At 30.2% G+C, this 22,973-nt stretch overlaps 4 protein-coding genes across 5 annotated transcripts; 2 read left to right on the top strand and 2 right to left on the bottom strand.

The window, feature by feature from the left end:
- The first annotated feature begins 6,374 nt into the window (after positions 1-6,374).
- Positions 6,375-7,415, top strand: LOC145832239 (casein kinase II subunit alpha-like). Its single transcript, XM_082939559.1, has one exon. It carries the CDS (start codon positions 6,375-6,377, stop codon positions 7,413-7,415), a length of 1,041 nt encoding a protein of 346 aa, XP_082795685.1.
- A 3,585-nt stretch (positions 7,416-11,000) lies between these two features.
- On the top strand, positions 11,001-11,321 carry LOC145832238 (E3 ubiquitin-protein ligase Iruka-like). Its single transcript, XM_082939558.1, has one exon. It carries the CDS (start codon positions 11,001-11,003, stop codon positions 11,319-11,321), a length of 321 nt encoding a protein of 106 aa, XP_082795684.1.
- Positions 11,322-13,569: 2,248 nt separating this feature from the next.
- LOC145831386 (NHL repeat-containing protein 2-like) lies at positions 13,570-16,097 on the bottom strand. The gene has a single exon (XM_082938635.1). The coding sequence runs from the start codon at positions 16,043-16,045 to the stop codon at positions 13,928-13,930; it is 2,118 nt and encodes a 705-aa protein (XP_082794761.1). The 5' UTR covers positions 16,046-16,097; the 3' UTR covers positions 13,570-13,927.
- A 301-nt stretch (positions 16,098-16,398) lies between these two features.
- LOC145831458 (tRNA (carboxymethyluridine(34)-5-O)-methyltransferase alkbh8-like) lies at positions 16,399-21,872 on the bottom strand. Of its 2 annotated transcripts, XM_082938726.1 has the most exons (3): positions 21,817-21,872; positions 21,141-21,281; positions 16,399-18,282 (listed from the first exon to the last, which is right to left on the bottom strand). In XM_082938726.1, exon 3 carries the CDS (start codon positions 18,263-18,265, stop codon positions 16,505-16,507), a length of 1,761 nt encoding a protein of 586 aa, XP_082794852.1. In that variant the 5' UTR covers positions 18,266-18,282; positions 21,141-21,281; positions 21,817-21,872; the 3' UTR covers positions 16,399-16,504. The 2 variants fall into 2 exon arrangements, with proteins under 2 accessions (XP_082794852.1, XP_082794853.1); XM_082938727.1 differs by lacking the exon at positions 21,817-21,872 and having other exon boundaries at positions 21,141-21,287.
- Between the last annotated feature and the right edge of the window lie 1,101 nt (positions 21,873-22,973).

The raw sequence follows: 22,973 nt of genomic DNA, 5'->3' as shown, positions 1-22,973 counted from the left end.
AAATTTTAAAAATAGGTTTTTCTTTTTGTTAAATTCTTATTTTTAATTTTTTTTAAATTTTTGCATCAAATGGATTTAAATATTAGTAATAGAACTACTGTGAAAATTAGAAAATAATGGTTAAAAAATGAAGGAAAAGCTAGGCTTTTATTGAAATAGTCTTTTTTTTTGTGTTTTTGCCTTTCAGTTGAAACCTACCAAGGTCTTACCTACCATACTTGATAGCTTATATTTTGAAAATAAACTACTTTGAATTTTTTAAGCAGTTAAACATGTCTGATAGCTCAGATTAAACTCTATAATTTAAGATCAACTTGTAAATTTTAAGGTGGATTCTCCTATGCCCATCAAAATGTTTCATGGTTTCAGATACAAACCTATGGAACCAAATTTCTAATTCTAAATTTGCTCAGGTATATAATTTTCTCTAAAATCTATCTACTTTTTTTAGCTAGAGACCTCAAACTTTAGGAAGATTTCCATATAATAGGTACATCTCAACTTTGTTGATGATGGCCAAAATAAATACTGGCTAAAACTGATAAAACAAGTGTGGAGAGTAAAATCTCACATTAAGCTGACAATGTCTAAGATGTTGGGCTGTGAAGATTTGCCTGCGTCAGTTTTTCAGACTTTACCCACAAACGGTTGCTTCAGTACTTGGTACTTAAGCCCGCTTGGTTAGATAACAACAGCGTTTTCTTACAACTGTTCCTGCCTGATAAGACCTAATTAGGACAAAACCGGTCGTAGGATTGTCTTGGATGCTGCTGTTGTTGATCGTGCAATGAAGTTCATTGTTTACATATAATAGGTGGAAAAGTATACTTTGAAAATATTATTATGTAAAAATAGTGTTTTTATGTTTATTTTAGAAAAAAATTTTAAATAAAGAAAAAAATTTCCAAATAAATGAATTGAATATAATAAACATTAGACTTGGACAATAAAAAAAAGATTACCAAAAAAGATTAGGAGTAGGTAGATATTTAGTGATTAGCGTTTTTTCAGGCTGACCACCGGTTTTTTATAAACTTCTTTCAGGTTTCCTGATATTCTGATACACTTTTTATATAAAATTTTTGTCCAAAATTAAACTTATAGTGAAAAATGTTTTTAATAGTAGAAAACAAACACTACTAAAAAAAAGAAACTGTAATACAATTATAAATGTGTTTTATTTTTTATTTTTTACTTTTTTTGTTAGTTCTAGTTTTATCTTGCTGGTCGATGTAAAATCTATAAAATATTCAAAACTTACTATAAACTATAAAGTATATAACTATAAAATATAAACTATTCAAAATTTCAGGTTTAGACAAGTTTTTACTATTAGTTGCAAGTTTTAAATTTTTTTAATGTATCAAATTTCAGGTCTCAAAGTAAAATAGACACTTGGTTCTTTTTTTTTACGTTAGCACATTTCATAAGGAATCTATGAACTGTCTAACTTTTGAAAATGTGTGATAAATTTATACTCACTTTATTAAAGCTTTATCAATTATATCAATTTTTCAATATTAAACAATAAAAGATTTACATTATTCCTAAGCTACCTTGCAAAAAATGACTCTCTGAGTAAAAGTGATGCAAATTGCATGGTTGCCACTGATCAAGCTGAGAAAAATTTCCTGACTTTTCCTGACTTTTTCCTGACTTTTTACCAAAATTTTCCTGACTTTTCTAAATCAATCTCTAAGATTAAACTTATTCTAAAATACATAATCTAACACTTAAAACTATATAAAGCTTTCAATCTAATTTTATTACAGGTTAAAAACAACAGTTTTTTTGCTAAATTCTATCATCAAACTTCCAGTACATCACTTAAACCATCTGTGTATGATTGATGTTTGTAATAAACAGCTCTATCAGCAAATGGTTGTATTATTACCTTATAAACACAGCTTGTCTGAAAAAAGACACCATTTTTTAGCATTTCCTACCATAAATTTATCTAGATAAACAAATGACATATAAGGAAGTTATACAATTAGAACCTTGAATTAATAACTAACTTTCACAACTAAAATCTTAGCAAAAACATTTTTTTACAGTTTAAACCTTAAAACTAAACTATATATCTGTTGTATAAAATATTTCCTCTTATCATTTAGTATAAAATTTGTAACAAATAAATATAGTCTTATTTACTTTAAAAACTTAAGTTACTCTACAAAAAATACAAATATTAAGAAAACTTAATCTTGGCATATACCTCTCTTATAACTTAATTTATAAATTTAAACAACTTTTAAATAATTATAAAGAGGTAAAGTTACATAAAATACTAACCTAACTGAAACACTTATAAAGAACTCAATTATTTACTTAAACAAAAACCACTTTGATTCTAAAATTATGCTAGATAAACTTTTGTGTATATATCACAGTTTCATTATGGAAGTGTCCTTGCCACAGATCATCAATACTAAAAAGCTTAGAAAATCTGCTTGTTCAAGTAGGGTACTTGTTCAATATTTTAAAAGAAAATTTTTGCAGTTTTATAAGGAATATTTTACTAATTTATACCAGATGAAGGCATTGGAAATAAAATTAAATATTTTTATAAATTTCTAGGAAAATTTTGGATTTTTTATCTGACTTTAAAGGACTTTTAATTAATTTTTACAATTTAAAGGCTTTGGAAAACAAGGAATTTTGTAAATTTAAACTGACAAAATCTGACTTTTTTTTTAATTTTATCAAATTTCCCGACTTTTCCTGACTTTTTTCAAAACCCCCCATTTTTTCTTGACTTTTCCTGACTTTTGACATTTTTTTGAATTTTTCCTGACTTTTCCTGACCGAGTGGCAACCCTGAAATTGATTGGGTGGAAACTGATTAAAACAGTGGGTGGAAATTAAAAGCTAGTTGAAACTGGGGAACTGACTCAAATAATTTTTATTTATGGATTTAGTATTATTAAGATGGATTGTGGTGTACGACTCGGTGACCATAAGGTTCCTTTGTACACCAGGTCCTTAGACCAAACTTTTTGAGTTCAATAAACAATTATTATTAATATATAGTTAAAAAAATTGTCTTAGTATTTTCCAAAAAATGTATAAACTTACAAAAGGGGCTGTACCATCTGTAATAACACGTCCACTCATAAAATACTAAAAAGTATTTTCAAGACTTATAATTTTATATAACTTTTAAATAAAAGTTGTTATAAACTAAGTATTTTATAGTAAATTGATATTAAAAAAATATATATTTCTATAATTTATAAACTTAAAATTTTAACAATTTAATCAAATCTTTTACAGTAAAGTATCAGGTAGAAAACGACAAATTAAAGTTTAAAGAATTTTATTTTATTTTTTCAATTTCCAACTATAACAAATTTACAAAAATAGAAAAATAACATTCATATATAACTGTATACAAAAGTATGTAATCGCACATTTAAAAAAAGTACAAGCAAAACGACTGCTACACTATTTTAGTTAACCGTGTAACGTTGACTATTGTTAGTTAAACCATTTATAAACATAAAATAGTTATTAAATAACTGATTTAGACTATTTTATTAGACCAAATAAATTTGTTTATAACGTTTTTAACAAAAAATAACAACATATACTTACATAAAATAACGAAGCTCACATTAAAGGACTATCGGAATATCTAAAAGCTGTATTAGATTTTAATATATTCCTAAATAAGTATGATAATTTTTAGTACAATGCTTTCAGAAATATACAAACATTGACAGTGGTCAAATTACAATGATCTGGAATTTACAACTGTGATATATTATAGAAAATTAACATCTATAAATAATTAAGTAATAAAATATCAGATAGCCTAAGAAGTAAGACTAAGAACTAATTCAAGTTACTGTCTAAAGTTAAAGCTATAAGACTTCAAACAGTTACATACTACAAGGATGTATGCAATTTTATTTTTATTAATTAGTTTTAAACTTTCTTCCACGATAACACTTAAACTTTAATTGTAATTACTAGTTGAACTTTTCAAGTTTCAAAGATTTTTATACTTCTATGAATATTTTTTCTAAAACATACAAAATTAAACAATACGAATAACGAATCGGTATCGGACTTATTGCTTCATACTTTCGAGATGCTAAACTAACTTAGTAATACTGATAGGAATCGTTAATCGTTGTTTCCAATAACATTGTGGAGTCCATGTTTAAAACATTAACGGAAGAACATCAGTTCAACTAGTAATTGAAGACTAACACAGAAGTCTTCAGAGTAGTTTCAATTGTTTAAAGCACAGTATTTTGTCAAAGAAATGTCTCTGGATTGTAGTAATTGTATAATAAAACTGATTAAAATAAAGACATTGTTTAATGATAGCCATATCAAGCCATTGTTAATTCAAAAGCTTTTTTTGTTGTTTTTATTTAAGAGAGGAAAAATAAGTTTACGTACATGATAAGTTACTATAATAAGTTTTTTAAAATGAATTCTTTTTTTTTGATAACTTTTTGATTAATATTTAGATAACTTTTAAAACAAATTGAAATTTAATCAAGTTTAAGATACCTTTACTTAAGTTTGAAATGCTTTGAAAGCATAAAAAGTTTTTAATGAATCTTTGAGGTCAAGCTAGATTAAATGTTCAAAATTTTTGTTTCTGTCCAAGTTTTTCAGTTCAGAAATTGAAAATTTAAAAAAAAATTATAAAAAAATAACATTACAAAAAGTTCCATTTTAATTGTTGCAATTATTATATTATGATACTTACCTTTTTAAAACTTAATTCGTATACATTTTAAAATTCTTACTTTTTCGAAATTACTTGTCGATCGATAAAAGATGTTTTAATATTTGCTCAATTTTGAGGCTTCCATTAGTTCTTGGAAATCGACAAGTTTATAATTCTACTTTGGAAATATAAATATTTAAGTGGGTCAATAATCAAGACTCTATAAAGTAAACTTTTTAAAGTTTACTTTTATTTTATTTTTACTATATGGAAATTTTATAAGCTAGACATCAAGCTACTTAATTTAGTTTAAGCTACCAATCATAGTGTTAAATTCACATAATTTAATAAAAGTTTAAATACTGTATGTGAGGTAGTTTACTTTAATTTTAAACTCGCAATTTTTTAAAATCGATCATATCAAAATCAATTGTATCAAACTTGGTTATATTATGATCACTTTTTGAAGTATAATTTTTATTCTGTGAAAAAATTTAATAGACCAAAACTCTGAATTGGTTAGTTAGTTGAAGCTGGATCAACTAGTTTTACTTTTTCTGATAGAAGGTAAATTTAAAGACCTGTAAAACTATTTAAGTAAAGAGTACTTTATTTGTTTTCCGATTTTTTATTCATCATCAAAGAAAAAATAAGTTTGAAAAAGTACAGTGAACTGCACGCTTTAAGAACATTTTTCTTAAAGCGTGCAGTTCACTGTAGTTTTTGAAACTTGTTTTAAGGAGAAATCTAAAAAAAATATCAATACTAAAATTTTACTTAGTAAGTTTTAAAAACTATGTTGTTGTGTATACAAACTAATTTATTTAAATTAAGTTTTTTTTTTAAATTTTGTAAACACTTAATATCATACGGAAAATGTTTTTAATCAACTAATCAAATTCTAAAAGCCTTTATACTATTTTGTTTTATTAAATAAGTTTGTAAAGCTAAATAAATGGATACACTAATTACTAAAAACCATACCTAGTTCAATTTAATCAAACATTTTAATTCTGAAACAAGTTTTAAGTGGTAAAAGCAAAGTTTTTAATTAATTTCGAAGATAAGTTGTTTATTTTACTAACATAAGCTTTTGAAATCATCACAAACAAAAGTATTTCATTTTGTTTCAGGTATACTAATGAATTAAACCATATGTTCCTTATAATATTTCATCTTTAAAATAAATGCAAATGGTTTGACTGTGATATGAATTCTTAACTGCTAGATATTTAAACTGTAAACTGTATAAATTAGAACTTTCACACATATACAGGGGCATATTAACATTGACTTAAATAGACTTGAAAAAAAAATGTTTAGATACTTATATGAAGTTTTTTTATATCTACCATCTGTACAAAAATTAAGATATATCAGCATTTAAACAATTAACAAAAAAACTTATCAGTTATGAATGATTACTTCATTTACCTTTTTATAACTTTTTCTTACTCATAAGGCTGTGTCGCTAGTTAGGTATATTCTAAAATTTAATTAAGGTTTTAAGTTATTAATGTAACAATTATAGTTCTTAGTATTTTCTTATAGATGTTTTTGTAAAAAAAAGCTTCATGGTAACAAGTTATGTAAAGTGTAAAAAGTACGTAATATCTTTTTCTAGTAATTGGTTTCTAACTTGAAGTATTATTACAGTGTTTTGTAGTTTTAATTTATAATCATTATGGTTATAGTTAGCAGAGCCCGAGTTTATACTGAAGTGAACAGTCAAAAGCCTAAAGAATACTACAGCTTTGAAAACTATCAATTTGGAACTAATAGTGTTGATCCTTACCTAATAATGAGTAAGCTTGGACGCGGAAAATACAGTGAAGTATTTGAAGCTATCAATATCCCTAAAGACAGTAAGGTAGTATTAAAGGTGCTGAAACCTGTTGCCCTTCATAATGTTAGAAAGGAGATTAAGATTCTTCAAAATCTCTCTGAGGGCGAGAACATTATCAAGCTACTGAATGTTGTAAGATCTCTACCATACACTCCAACCTTAGTATTCGAGCATGTAAACAACACTAATTTTAAAGAGTTGTACCCAACGCTTACAGACCATGACATAAGGTTTTATGTGTTCCAGTTGCTGAAAGCTCTCGACTACTGCCACAGCATGGGTGTTATGCACAGAGATGTTAAGCCTCACAACATTGTGATTGACCACGCAAACAAAAAACTTAAGCTCATCGACTGGGGTCTTGCTGATTTCTACCACCCTGAAACAAACTACAACACCTGGGTATCGTCACAGTCTTACAGACCGCCTGAATTGTTGGTGGAATACGGTTATTACGATTATTCTCTCGATATTTGGATGGTCGGGTGTGTGCTGGCGAGCATGGTATTCAAAAAAATCCCCTTCTTCAACAGCCCGTCTCTCTCCGACCAACTTGCGAAGATCTCAACAATACTTGGAACTAAACATTTGTATGAATACCTGGAAAATTACAACATTGATCTCGACCAACACGTTCAAGGAAAATTAAAAACCCAAAAAGGAAAATTGTGGAATAGTTTTGTTGATAGCGAAAACCGGCATCTGACATCTCCTGATTGTTTCGACTTGCTGACAAAGTTACTGAAGTATGATCATCAGACCAGACTGACAGCTAAAGAAGCAATGGATCATCCGTATTTTGCAGAAGTAGTCAAAGAACCTCAATCTCAAGAAAATGCTGCTTCTTCTGTTCCTGTGAAAAATGAAGCTGGTAAATAACCACACTGTCATTTATCTCAATTTTAGTGAAACTAGTTTGTATTTTGTGAGTTTTTTATTTTAGTTATATAAAATACTAAATTGTTCAAAGTCATTTCAGTGATCTTTAATATAAAATTTTCGAAAACATTTAGAAAAATTATGTAAAATTCTAAACGTCCTAAATTTTTTAAGATTGTAAACGTTTCAGTTTTTTACAAGTTTGATGCTGTTATTAATAAAAATAAATATGTTTTATAAATTGAGAAAGTAGTCTATTAATTTTTAATTGATAAAGTTTTAGAGACAAGGTCTTATATCTTTAAAACTTTAACTAGTTGAAAACTAAATATATAAATACCAAGGAAACCTAAATTAGTTGAATCAGATAAAAATTAAACTGAAAACTATAAAGTTTAAAAGAAATAACTTTCAGTGTTTCATATATTTAACATCAGTCATTTAGAAATCTTAAACTACCAAATGATTTCTATTTCAAAGCTAACAGGTGAAAAAAATCTGTTTTCTTTTATTTTTAAGTAAAATGTTTAAACATTTGTACTTTTTTTCATAATATGTTTAAGTATATCTGAAAGTAATGATAAAGTTCTAAATTTGTAATTAAATTAAGAAAAATAAATTTTAAATTTTTAAAGAAAGATAAAAAAATTATATAATTTTAATTCCAGTTTCAAAGCACCGATAGTATTTCATGTACCTTCATCTAAAGCACTGTTTCCCAAACTAAATCGCCCCATTTTTTGAAATTTGGAAAAATGATTCCCCCTAGGATTTTATAAAGTAATTTTTCTCTTGAATTTTTAGCCAAAAAAATGTTGGAAATGTAGTATGGACTTGGTTCTTTTATTTTACTAGCTTATTATTTAATATATTTTAGTTGTTTTACAATTTTTTACTACGATCTAGAACACTTTTGGTTAAAAAAAAACTGTAATTAAAGTACATGGCAGACTTACAAATATTTTTCTCTTATCTCGTTGCTATCAAACAAACACTTTTGGTGAAAAAACAAAAGTGAATTTTGTAATTGCACTTTATTTGACATACCAAACCATAGGACACGCTCCAACAGTTCCGACGCGAATCAACAACCACCGCACAATTCCCACCCAAATCAATTCCCAACCAATCAATTTCCATTCAAATCAATTTCTAACTATAATAATAATAAAACTTAAAAAAAATCGGCAGGATATGATCAGGTGGAAATTGATTCGGGTGGGAATTGTAAGTATACCCAAAACCATAGTTGTATCAATAAGGTCATATAGATTGATGAGTTCATATGAAGTTTACTTCCTTCCTTACATCGCAATTAATTTTATAAGTAGTGATTTATTATTTTTATTAATTTAATTCATTCCTAAATAAGTCAGTTTTTTACATTTTTTAAAAGTTCTATAATAATTTAAGGCATCTTTTTTAGTCAGAGGACCTAAAATGGCAGCGTTTTGTACATCACAGGTTATTTGTTAAACGCTTTACTTCTGTTAAACTAGTTATCTCTTAAATTAGTTGTATCTAAAGAAAACTCTACTTATATGATTCAAAAGATCACACAGCTTATATTTTACTTAAAACTTTTTCAAACACACTGTTTTAGGCATTATGCAACATTTAGAACAAATAAATTTGCAAAGCACAATAGGCAAAACTTTTTAACTCAAAAAATTGTTAATTAAAAAAAAACAATCATGATAATTCATTTAAACATAGTTTAAATTTTTTATAAAGATTTTTAAATGAGATCCGGATCCGGCCGTTTTTTCTATGACATCCAGGTCCGCTTTGATCCTCATTTTGTGGACCCGGTAGGGGTAAATCACTAATAAGAGCCTTACATTTGTATTACTGTTTACAAGAAAATAATTTGTAAAATACTGATACAATTGAACCTAACTATTAGATATACCCACTACATTTAAATTTCTATAATTTTAAAAGTATAATAAGAAATCCTTTTTTCTACGTGTTAAAAAACAACAATATTTAAACTTTAACAATTTAAGTTCCGAAAACTCACACTCTAACAACTATTCTGTACCATTACAACTTATTAATTAAGAATTTATTATTTTTGAGAACAAACAATTACTCAGTTTCACCGCAGAGCGGATTTTAAAATTGTAAATCTGTAGTAAAATAATAATTTTAAAAATGACAAGTAATTAAAAATTGGTTTGAGTTAAGTTTTTATACAAAAAAAAATTAATAAATAAATTAAAAATTATATTGATGCTAAACAACCTTTAATTTAAAAACTATCAAATTATAGTCTACAAACAATACAATTAAACCATGGTATACAGTGGGGTATTGGTATCTAATGGATTTAAAAAAAAAAATATATATTTGCTTGCTTTTTTAATTTAGCTTTTAAAGAAAACCTCTTAAGATGTTTTTCAGTACTAATGTATGTAAAATATCGTTTATAAACAAAACTTAATTAAAATCAAACGTATTTTTTGAGTTAGGCTTACATACGTGTAGTACAAGCACTTTAGCTCCTTACATTACAATTTTTTGAACTATGGTTATTTTGGCAATGCTTAACAAAATGAAAAACATACTTGTTCATATTTTAGATTTTATGATTTTTTGATAAGAAGATGATGCATTTAAGAAAAAATAGGTTTTAACTTAAAAATTTCAACACTTTAAAATTTATTTTAATAAAAAAAATAATACACGTTTTAAACTTCGCTTACAAATTTTCTTCAAAACATTCAGTACGTTTTTTTATCGGTTTAAATAATAAATGTTTTTTAGAAATTATAAAATATTTTAACTGTAAGTTTAGCTTCATCAAAAATTAGCTTTGTTAAGACCAGTTAATAACTTATCAAAGTAATAATCTTTAAAAAGCTACATTGTTAGTGCTCTTAATTACATGCATAGAAATGATTGTTAAAGCTTTTAATCAACTTAAATCCCAAACATTTGTTCAATTGTGAATAATTTGATAGAAAATAAGTAGTGCTTGCCATAACCTAAATTTAATCAACATTAACATTATCTTGTACAATTTGAGATCATATATAGCTTAAAACTTTAATTTTTAAACGAGTTTGAACTTTTAACATTGAAAGTATAAATCCTTATATGTTATTAATAATCCACTGTTGAATCATAATAAACAAAACTTATAGAAAAAGATGCAAAGGATTTTTTTTAGTTTTTTAACATGTTTTAAAACTCTTAATATTTGTTCAAGATATATACTTGTTATTTTATTTTTTTTCAATACCACATTAAAAGTCTGAAGGTTTTATTAAAATGGTTATTTAAAAACATGTCAAATACTAAATACTACTTAAACTACCATACATGTGTTAAAAACTGTTTTTCAATTATTAGGATAATCTAATTATTAATATTATCTATGCATCGTGGATAAAAGTTTATTTACTATTAAGTAACTTCAAACTCTACATGTTTCAGAAATTTTCTTAATAACACTTGATTTGAAAAATATAAGTATCATTAAAATTAAAGCATCAATAAAAAAGCTAATTATCTGCATTAATAAATTAAGATTATCAACAAACTTATGGCTCACAGGTGCTAGTAAAAAATTCATAAATCATGTGTGACAGCTGTTCTTTTTTCGACACGTCCGCATCAATCGAAAATTTAGACGACTCTTTTCATTCGGATTTTGAAGTTGACGAAGAGTATCAGCCGAACGACGGTCTCCCTGCTGGCAAGGTGGACGAGTTTCCGACGTTCGCGGCTGACGACTACTGCGTGTACGCGGGCTGCACCATCTGCATCGACGGGGTCCGCGTGGGCAAGCAGATGATGAGGCTGGGTTGCAGCCACGTTTACTGCGAAGACTGCATAAGAGAGTGGTTCGAGAGGAACTCCACCTGCCCCCAGTGCAGGATGCGCTTCCGTGATGAGTGAACCGTCCGTTTGAGCCGCTGTTTTTTTTATTTGTGTATAAGTTGCAATTTGTTTTTGTTGGAAATAAATTTTATAAAATTTTGTGCTGAAACTGTTTATTGTTTAAAAAGTTATTAATAACTTGTTTATAAAATAGTAAAATGTATTATGATTTATTAGATCTTGTTAAAATCAAGTAGATTTAAAATGGCTACGAAAACTTGTTAAGTAAACAATTTTCTTAGCCAATAAGGTTAATAAATTAGTATAAGTAACTCATCTTAAAACATAAGAACTGTAATTTATTGTACTAAAATATAATTAAATTAAGAAATTTTCTTGAATATTATCTTAAGATGTAACAGTTGCTAATCAATTTTCTTTCAAGCAATGGTTGTTTTTAAAATGTGATTTATTTTAAGTTTTCAGAATATTTTTTTCAAATATTTTTAAAATATGATCTTAAATTTCAGTTAAATTTATGAGTTATACAGAAATAACTCTATGTAATACATGTTGAGCAACATTTTAGTCAACGAACCAGGTTATTAGCACCTGAAACCTAGGCAGGCCGAACAAATTCCTTAAATTAGGTAAACTACTTAACCACCCAGTTTATTTAAGCTCTTCTCTTAAGACCTTAGAATATCTAATGTAAGTTTAATAGATTTACTTTCAGGGGCCGTAGGTTCTTCCTTTTATAGGCCTAAATTTTTCGACTTCTGATTTAGTGCAAGTTTCAAAATTCGAATAGTAGGCCGTGTTTAAATGCTCGAGGGTCTAACTTTACCATTTTGAGGACTGGAATTTTTCAATTTGCTATAATAATGGGCCGGTCAATGACACTCCGCGGGAAGGGTCCGGCCCTCAAATTGCCCACCCCTTTATATCGTTATAAAGTGTTTTTAAACATATAACTAAAAACAAAATAACATCAGAGCTTAGTGTTTGTTGTAGTGTAAGACAAAAGACCAGGGACTTAACAAAACTCAAGTTTGAATTAAAAGTACTAAGATATTATTTTAAAGGTATAATTAAAAATTTTAAACATCGTCTTGATATCCTACTTATTTAACCATTTGTAAAGCGGCAATATCGTTTTGTTTATATTTGTTGTTGCTTGCAGTATATTTCTAAAAATTTAAACTCTGAAAAAAAATGTGGTGTCGTCTGTAGAATCACAAAATCTTTGGCTCATAAGTGCGTACTCACGGAAACAGCGTAACTGAGAAGTACGCACTCTCAAGCAGAATACTGTATTTAGTATAATAAATTGTATTTCCTATTTTCTTAAGTCTTTATTTCATATCCTTGGTCGCTTACAATTATGTAAGATCTTTTTATCAAGTGTTAAAGCTGTTGTTAAATACTCATAATTATGTTTATTGGATTATGTCCTAAATATGATTTTTGTTTAAAAAAAGGTAACTATTTAATGTAAAACTATTTAAATATTAATGCTACTACTACCAATTAACAATAACAGCAACTCCTCAAATACCTATTAACAGCTTTAAGTTATTTATTCTAATACTCAACTTTACCGAATATGGTATATTAGAATCGCTAGATAGTTTTTAAAGAAATTGATTATAGATATAACTAAATAGTTTGCTTGTCTATGTTTAAGTGTGCATACGTTATTTTTATGATTTAGTTTCAAAAAAATGCTTAGGATTTACTTTAAATATTATAAATCTAGGTTGTAGAGGACTTGTTTAATCTAAATAATAAATATGGTTTTTGAAGTAAAACTTTAGAAACTGAAATCCTGACTCTCAAATATTAAAGTATGTTTTTTTTCTTAAATAAAAATTAAGCACTTAAGCATTAATTCAAATTGATATTTGTTTTCATAAAAGGTATCTATTTTGCTCATTTACTTTTAAGTTTCTTTCATTTGAGTAAATAAAAGACTTCGAATTTTCATATACATTGTTGTCGTAGGATAGTATTAGTACTTAATTGTCATATAACCAAATAGAAAAACTTAAGTCTGTTTTCCTACATTTAAACCTTTTCAAATTTTGATTACAGGGATTGATAAAGTAAAATTATGGGTGATATTAATCATTAAAAATAGCAGGATATAAAAAGTCATCATAGTTTAATGATTGAGTGAAAATTGTGAGTAGGTAGAAATGATAGAAAAAATTTAAAATCCTCGATAAATATAGTAAAATCTAAATTCATAATTTTAAAATATGAACAAAAGAAAAAGAAAATCAAAAATTCATTAAAAAAAAGTCTACATAAGAGTCATGCAAAAACATATTTAGAATTATTTTTTCAAGTGCGTTTTAAAGTTAAGTTAAAAATGTTAACGAAAGATTGTATAAATACTTTTTTAAACTAAGTGTTTATAAACGCCTAGTTTACCTAACTTAAGTATAATGATTTTCGAAATTTAACATTGAAACGACAAAAAAAATAATAAAAATACTTTGTAAAGGATTGGTAAATACAATGTTTTTCAAAAAGTTGAACTAGAAGGCATACAAACAAAAAAGTCTCGAAAAAATAATTTTAAAAGCTTAAATTTTTTATCATGATTTTTTTCAATCAAAAATAAAAAGCTTATATGTATACAATTTTTCATTATGGTTATAGTAAATCAAATTTTGATTCTAATACACTATATCGATTACATGTTCAACTTTATCATCAGTTCCGTTTGAAACAACATTTACTGGAACTCGATGAGTGAACTCGTTCTTCATGCAAAGTCCATCGTTGCAAGTAAACAAAACGCTTTCAAAAATCAAATCACAACCTTGTTCGCACTCGAACAAAACATCAACATGATTGTTTTTTATCTTTCCACTATTTATTTTCATATAGTTTCCATTTTTTTCCTTGCCGACTTGAAAGTTCGACGGCGCGTCGTCTGAAAGCTCGCCAACTTTTTCAAAGTTTAAAACAAACTTGAACTTAAGCTCTTTCTCGTCGCTGTGTACTGTGACGTCATTGCAAACTATTTCTTCGTGGCTTTTTCCATCGAACAACTTCAGCTGTTTGAGTTCAACTTGCGTGTCCTCGACGGTTTCACCTTGCCACAAACGCACCTCCTGCGACGAACCCGTCTTCAAGTCCAGCTCGACGACCCTGTGGTTGTTCGAATCCGCGATGTACAGAACGTCCTCGTCCAAGCAGATTCCGCCGGGGTGATCCAGGCTCAGCATTTGCACCTCCTCGCCGATGCTGAAACCGCTGAAACTTTCGTTGCTGACGTTCTCGCGCGGATCGGACAAACTGTACCCGACCTTCTTCGTGGGATCCACCAGCTTGATCTTGTCGTTGAAAGTGTCGGCGACGAACAGCACCTTCCTCACCTCGTCGACTCGCACCGCCATCGGGTGCTGCAGCTTGCAGCTTCGCCCCTTGCCCTCCTCGTCGCCGTACGAAAACAAGTCGAGCGGATCAAAGCCTCCGCCGATCACCAGGCTGCATCCGGCCCCCTTCAGGAAGTCGATCTTCCGCACTGTCGAGCTCTCGCTGTCGGCCACGTACAAGCAGCGATTCGATTGGTCGACTGAAATACCGGACGGCTGCGCGAGCCCCACCTTGTGACGGTACGAGTTGTTCCTGTTCTCCTCGCTCCCGCTTCCCACCAGCCTCACGCAAGTTCCCGCCTCGCATTCACCCAGCTTCAGCCAATCAGGAGCCAGATCGCTTGTGAAGTACGCCCATATTTGGTGCGAGCCAGCCATGGCGATTAGCAGCACTTCAACATCTTCTACTTTGTAAAGCTGCAGGTCCCAGGGGGAGTTTATCTCCTGGTCGGTACCCTTTTTTCCGCCCTCCCTGTCCTGTCCCATGACGCCGGCTTTTCCCACCACAGTTTCGACGGTTCCCTCTTCAAAGTCGATTTTTCTGATCAGGTGGTTGCCCGCGTCGGCCACGTACAAAACGTTCTCGTTTTTGAAAACCACTCCGTGCGGAGAGTTGAACCTGCACTCGCTGAAACCCCCGTCGGCAAATCCGGCGCCACCACCTACTTGATGAACGACTTCGAACGAAGGTAGGCTGCAAACGACTATCGTGCTGTTTCCGGGGCAAGATATGGCCATCAGCGAGCCTGAGGGGCTCATTGCGAGCTTCGACGGAAAACTTAAAACGCGGTTTGTTCGATCGACAAGAGCGCAAGCGGGTTCTACGTACTCGATGCTGAGGTCGGTGAGGCTGTTCTCCGCTTTTAAATGTTTCATGGAAGCGTCGATCAGCGTTTTTATTGGCTCACAGTGAGCCTCGCCTGGCAACGACAAAAGAACCCTCCCCTGCGGGCTGACGACCAAAAAAGTCGGCCAGCACTTTATGCTCATCCTGTTCCAAATTTTGCAGGTGGCGTCGTTTATCACCGGGTGTTTAATGCCGTACTGCTTCAGGAAGCTGCCGATGTTTTCGCTTTTCTTCTCGGTGGGAAACTTGGCCGAGTGCACACCGACAACCACTAGACCCTCTTCGACGGAGTATTGCGACTCGATCTGGTGCACGAAGGGGAACATGTGGATGCAGTTTATGCAGCAGTAGGTGAAGAAGTCGACCAGCACGAGTTTGCCGCGCAAATTTTCCGAACGCTCGCAATTCAGCCATTCGTCGTTCGCGCCCGCGTCAAACAGCAGCGGGTCGGCGAGTCCCAACATGTTTTTCAAGTGTTTTTCCGCCAAACCATGCTTTTCGTTGTCCGTTCGAAGCTGTTTGAACTCGGCGGAATATTTTAAAGATTCGGCTTCTATTCGTTCCATGGAAAATTTTCTTTTGTTAATCGAAGATAAATTATTACCTGATTAATCGTCAGTATTTAATCTAAAGTATAGTGTTATATATTTTTAAATTTTAATTAAATATGTATTAAAATCATTAATTAGATATTTTTTTAGACATTTTTTATGCATAAATCTATTTAGATATTTTTTATAAACGATTCAATTAAAACAAGCCTAACATTCATAGAGTAAAAATTAAGCTAAGTACAAAAAAATAAATACTATTTATTATGCGCAAAGTTAAAAACGAACAGTTATAAAATATAAAATTCCTAAAAAAAATAACTAAATAGTTAACTGTGTCTTAAACTAAAAAACAAAAAAAATTTACATAAACATTTTTAGATACAAATAATAAAATCATTAATTTAAGTTTAAAATTCCTAAAACATTTGTCTAAAACAATTAAAATAACGAGATTGTAATTTTATTATTGATCTAATTGTCTTTCTGTATAATTGTAGCCCAGTTACCGTTGTCGTGATACGAATGAACGATCGAGCAACCTCCGACAGACAAACACAAATCATTAAGTTCTCCTTCCTTGAACACGTGGTAAAACCTGTAATGCGTGTTTTCGTCCGTTTTGCTCTTCTTCTTCAGCTTCCACGGTACGAACATGTCCTGCTCGGCGAACTTGTTTCGGTTTTTATGGATGGGCAGCGTGCAACTTTCTTCTTTCCCGCCGATCGTCAGCTTTTCCAGCTGGCCGGCCTCGCAGCGTTGCTCCTTCGGCTTCAGGTAGCTCGACTTCTCGTTCTTGTAGTCCTGCTCGGAAGCCCACACGTAAACGAGCGCCCTCCCCCCGGCCTTCAAAATTCTCAGTATTTCCCTCACCGCCAGCTTTCTCCTGTCCTCGGTGAAGTAGTGGTGTATCACGGCTATGCAGATGCACGCGTCAAATTGGCCGCTCTTCCACGGCAGCGTCAGCCCGTCGCACACGGCCACCAGCGGGTGCTTCGAGTCGCAGATGCTTACGAGGGAGGAGCTCCTGTCGCACCCGACCATGCAGATGTCACTCCTCACTCTCAGGTACCGGCCGCTGCCGCAGCCCACGTCGCACACCAGCGAGTTCGCGTTGAGAGACTCCAAAAACTTGACGACGTTCGGCCACGGCTTCTCCCTGGTGGAGGCGAAGTGCTCGGCTATCTTGTCGTACACCGCGTGCACGTGCGTCCGCTCCACGTCGACCGCGCAACTCGAACTTTTCATTTTGCCTTCCTCACTTTTGATCTCGACTTTCCTGAAGGTCAGCGACCACCTGACTCCCCGCTGAACGAGAGCTTCCGCTTTCGACTCCGGGTCGACGACCAGGTCCACTTTCCTGGCCTTGATCCCGTGCGTCCACTCGTACCTGGACTCCCCCCGCATGGTCAACAAGGACCTGGGCTTCAGCAGAAACGAGTGCATGCTCCCGTTCGGGTGCCGCAGCTCGAACACCGTGGCCGAGCCGAGGCTCAGCGAGGAGACGGTGGAAGAGAAGGCGCCGGGGTTGTCCACGTGCTGAGGTATGCCGTGGCCCGGCTCGTACCTGTTGACCGTGCACTGGTCGGGCTTGGACTCCCACTGGTCGTCGGGAAGTTTGTCGATCACGTCGCTCACGTGGTCGGGCATGCCCTCATCGTGCAATGGGTCGTTCAAGTCGACGTCGTTCGTGCCGTACCTGAACTTGTACCCGTAGTGAACCACCCTCCTGTGCTTCAGTTCTTCCTGAACGTTGCCTTCGCTCTGCTCCCGAACGTCCCTCTCCACCTTTCTTATCAGTTCCTTCTCCTCCTCTTCCGTGATGAAGTCTTCCGTGACGCTCAAGCCTTCGGGAGCCCGCTGAAGAGTGTTTGTTGCAGTTTTATCTGAGCAGTACGAAGCGAGGTAGTAAAAGTACAAGGTCGCTTTCGGCCCGCCGTCCGACTTTTCGATCTCGGTGGCCTGCAAGCTGCCGAAAGCTTTCTCCGACGACGTCACCGACGCGTAGTTGACGATGACGTAAGACTTTCCCTCGACCACGTCGAAGCTCGCAACCTCGCCCGCGCTCTCGAGAAGCTCCAGGAGCGCGGACGGGCAGACGCCGTTGTGCACTCCGCCGTTTCCCACCACCAACCGCTCGCAGCTTTTCTCCGTTCCGACGCGCAGCCCTTCGGCGAGCAGCTTGGTCCTGATGCTCTTGAACTTCTTGTGCTGCTTCTTCGAAAGGTTTATCATGTTTGTTTAAGTTAAGTCTGCGAAAATGTATTTGGATAACTTGTTTTTTAAATTTTAAACTTACTAGTTATGTTAGTGTATTATTACAAAAGCAATGTTTTACTCTGGAACTGCTTACAAAATAATGCACTTGTCTGCTTTAAAATACAGAAAGCCATTATAGAAAAAAATGGTTATAGAAAAAAAAAGATAAAAATGTTTAAGATATTCATTAATAAATAATATTAGCCTACATTCAAAAATTATCGTTTTATCATTGTATATAAAAATAACTTACCTATATCTAAAACATCTATTAGTACAATTCGTATAATAATAATAAAATGTGAGAAGGATAAAATTATAAATTTTATACTTGATTGTTTTATACCAAAACATAAGTGATTTTTTTAATTTTATGACTTACACAATTTTTAATATCAAAAAGTTTACAACTAATTGTAAATTAATTCGTAAGATGTCAACAGAAAGCACATGATTGTAATTAAATATAATTCAAACTTTTTTGCAAAGAAAAAAATCTCAATAGATATTTTATAAACTCCTAAACAAAAGTAAAAATAAATAGTTTACATTAACTAAAGAGTTCCGCTTATTCAAAAAATACAGTTCCTTTTTCAACACAACTCAGCTGCAGGCTTAAGCTGAGAATAGCTGAAGAAAATTAAATATTTATAGACTATATGGAAGTAAAGTTTAAAAGTGATGTATTCATAATTTTTAACTAGGTGTGTAGAGTAATCGTTTTAGTTTTATTGACAAAAAGTACAAAAAAAAAAGGATAAAGATTTTCATAATTTTCACGAAGTTTTCAACAGTACAATCGCTAAAAGTACAGGTTTTTGTTATTGTAACTTCTGGAACATCAGTAAGCAAACATTTAAATACCAGCAGTAGCAAACTTAAGTTTGAGGTTTATACTACAAAACCGAACGAACTTTATTTAATAAAGCATTTAATAAACAATTAATAATTTTTTTTTATTGACAAAAGTAGTTTAGATAAAAATTATCATGTAATTAACAATTTTATCAAATCAAAAAATCACGTCAAACATAAAAAAGCTTTAAATAAGCGAACGTTCTACAAAATTATATTTAGCCGAAGCCAAACTAAAAGTTAACCCTAAAATTTACAGAAGTTTTATTATTTGATGCTGCATCTGTAGATGAAAAAAGTAAGAGACACACAAATTATCTATAGTAGAAAAAAGTATTGAACGAAAACTCAGTTTTACAATGATTTCTTGAAAATAAGTAGAAGTTTTTGAAAGATTAAAAATATAAGAACATAAAGATATAAAGGTATATTAAAACAAGCGTTTAGAACTATTGTTCACTACAGCAATGAAATTAAATTTATGGAATAAATTTAAATTTTAGCATAATTAACTTTTTGTATATACGTTTAATTTCATACTTGATTCGTGACAAGTTTCAAAAGTAAAACTTTATTAAAAGTATTCAAGTAAAATAACCTTGATTTAAAAAACTTCTGAACTAACATAAAATAATTGATGATAAACAGACTCCTTTGCCTTAACTCTAGTTATAAACCAATTCAAAGATGAAAAATTTTGTAACTGACCCATTACATGCATGAAACTGATTCTGTTACTTTTTAAGCGAAATAGTGTTTTGAAATAAACTCTAAGAATGACATAGCTAAGATGGATAATTGTTCAATAAAAACTTAAGGACTTAAGAAACTATTCAAGGACATTTTAACAATAAAGTTTACTTCTATTTTCTAATTGATACTAAATTTTGAACAAAAAATTAATTAAACAATTTAACCTACTAATTATAACGGTCTTGCGTTAACATATGTTTCGTTTAGTTTTAAATAATGTTGAATAAAATGTTCAATAAAAAAGAAAAACATTAAGACTTTGTGAATCAAGTGTGTTACTTTTATACAATGCATAAAAATATCACAGTTTCATACACTATGCTAATCCTAAAATAAAAGCAAATTTTATGATAATTTATAACAAAGTTATTAAATTTAAAGTTTAATTAATATTATCTCTACAGACTCCCAAACATAAAAAACACAAAACACGTATTAGAATTAATAAGTCAATATCTAGCTATTTAAACTCATATGAACTTTGTTTAAAAAGTTGTTAACCATGAAATTCATTTAAAAGTATTTGATTTAATTATATTCTTATTTTTTAAATAAACTTAAAAAAGTATTTTAATTACAGGCTGTAGAGCCTTATACAAGTTATGTTAAATTGTATTTAGACTAACCTTCTGTAAAAAAAAAACTAGTTAGAATAAAAAACAATAAGCATTTTTTTAAAGTTAGAAATATTCAAAATTACTTATTTCTGCTACAAACAGAAAAACATTGCTAACTGAATGGGATTTATTAACTTAATATTACGTAATAAATGACAATCTGCAAAACTTCGCCTGAATTTGGTTTCAGCTCTCTCCTATTCCTTTAACAAACTTCTTCATTGTTTCAAAGCTTTATAAAGACTATACTTCCATATTACATTATCAAAAATTTATTTACAACCAAAAATATTTTTTTAACGATTGTGCCCTTGCATCAACTTAAAATTTAAAAAAAAAGTTTAGAAAAAATATTAAAATAAAAATAGTAAATATGTGCTGTTTTATCATAAGCGTTAAACGATGACCAGTTTAAGGACTATACAATTTTTGCAAAAAACAATTGCAAAAAAATACAATTAAACTTATAATTAAATTTAATACACAAAACCTTTGAAAATACTCTAAACTTTTAAAGAAGTATATTAATGTAAATATATATATTTTAATTCTTTTTACTTTCAGGGTTGATTTTTATTTATTAATTTATTCAAACTTGTTTTAAGCAAAAAAAAAAGCAAAACAACCTCACGCTGCTAGGCGACATAACATCAGTCGTAGTTGATTTTTTTAATTGGTATAAAACTTAAAGTTCATTATAATATCAGCTTTTTGATTACTAATTCTCAATGAAAACTTTATTTTCTACTTCTAGTTGTGAGTCCTCTCTAAAATAAGTATTATTAGTTAATTGTTATTGAGATTAAAGTTTTACACGTTAAAATTGAACTACAAAAAAAAATTGTTAAATAGTTTTACTTTTAAAACTTTATATTTTTAAAGACCTTAAGCAATTTACTGTTACTATTTAAAATATTCTATGAAACTTTATATTAAGCGTCTGCAAGTTTAGGCCTTTATTTTTAGTGATTTGACTGCCTAGAAAATTTTTTTTTGAAAATTAAAACTTTTTGTCGCATCTTCGTCTCAAAAATTTGCATTTAACCATTTCCAGTGCCCACAATATACCATCAGAATAATGTGCAAATCACTTATTAAGCCTGAAGGCATGCTTTATATATTATAACAGCTTAAACTAATAATTTCCACCTTTTAAACTTAAGTTTAAAAACTTAAAATAAGTAAAATTTTATGGTTTTGGTTTCAGTTGAAAAGACTATCTTGATTATAGCAAATTTGATTTAAAAAAAATTATATTCTACTTTATTAAAAGAATGCAAAGATAAATAAATAAAAATGTACCTTACTGAAGTTCTACTGTCTTTTTTATTATTTCTATTTATTTATTTAAAAGTTCTGAAAAAATAAAAACATGATAAACATGCAAAAATGTATATAACAAGCATTTAATACTTAAAATTACACAAAACATTAATTTTTAATTATTTTATCTTTTTTTTAGGCAAGTATTTAGGTTTAACACAAAATAAATTACTTTATATTACTGTTTTTGTTTACACAGTTTACATCAATTAAAATTATAGTTTTTTAGTTATCTAAACATTGCTTTGTAACAGAAAAAGCAATACAAAAAAAAAGCATGATAAAAGTACAATATAAATAAATAACTTAATATATAAACTTTAAAACGGATAAAACTAAAAAAGGTAAAAACAAAAAATAAAGAACAAATCGTATTACAAAACTATAAATACTATAATCTCCGTAAAATGCAACAAAAAACTTATCACTAAATAAAATAAATCATCTTTAAAACAGATGAAAACATAATAAAGTCTTGTGTAGTAAAATTTTTGTGTCAGGTGTTTAAACAATGCTGAACACAAGACTTTCTTAAACTAAATGTTGTAAATCTGATATAAACTACATGATTTATAAATTAGAACTAACACAGTAAAAAAATAATTTAACAAAATATTAAAGCAGCTTGTATTAATGAATTTGTTATGATTTTAAAAAGTATGATAAAGTTTGAATTCAAAACTGTTTCATTTATAAAAATTGAAGCTATCTAAAAAATGATTTTATGAGAACTAATAAATTGCACCTTAAAAACTAAAGTTTAAAAACTTAAAAAAATTGAAGTTGATCAATAATAATATCAAAAAAGAGCATTTGTAATAAATAACATGCTTATTCTTTATCTTAACAATACTTAAGAAATCTATAAGCTTACAAAAAAAATTGCTGCCACAGATTACTTATAAATTAAATTACTTTTATTGATTGTACTTTTTTACAAAATCTGATATAATTTCTAAACCTTTTTGATCATAAACATAATTCATAAAATTAATCTAGTTTTTATTTGTGTATGTTCTCCATTTTTTTATTTAACATTTACTGTTAGGATTAATAAGCTATGAAATTCATGTTTTAGAAATGTTTAATAGTAAGCTGATGAAGCAAACACATATTAGAATTACAGTGCAGTAAAT

Source organism: Thalia democratica, chromosome 3, assembly GCF_965202585.1.
Source record: "Thalia democratica chromosome 3, ktThaDemo2.hap1.1, whole genome shotgun sequence".
NCBI classification, from domain to species: Eukaryota; Metazoa; Chordata; class Thaliacea; order Salpida; family Salpidae; genus Thalia; species Thalia democratica.
This window is presented reverse-complemented; position numbering and strand designations above follow the sequence as displayed.

What these genes read in the sequence shown, in the direction of transcription:
- LOC145832239 (XM_082939559.1), top strand. Translation starts at nt 6,375, where the DNA reads ATGGTTATAGTTAGCAGAGCCCGAGTTTATACTGAAGTGAACAGTCAA.
- LOC145831386 (XM_082938635.1), bottom strand. Translation starts at nt 16,045, where the DNA reads ATGGAACGAATAGAAGCCGAATCTTTAAAATATTCCGCCGAGTTCAAA.
- LOC145832238 (XM_082939558.1), top strand. Translation starts at nt 11,001, where the DNA reads ATGTGTGACAGCTGTTCTTTTTTCGACACGTCCGCATCAATCGAAAAT.
- LOC145831458 (XM_082938726.1), bottom strand. Translation starts at nt 18,265, where the DNA reads ATGATAAACCTTTCGAAGAAGCAGCACAAGAAGTTCAAGAGCATCAGG.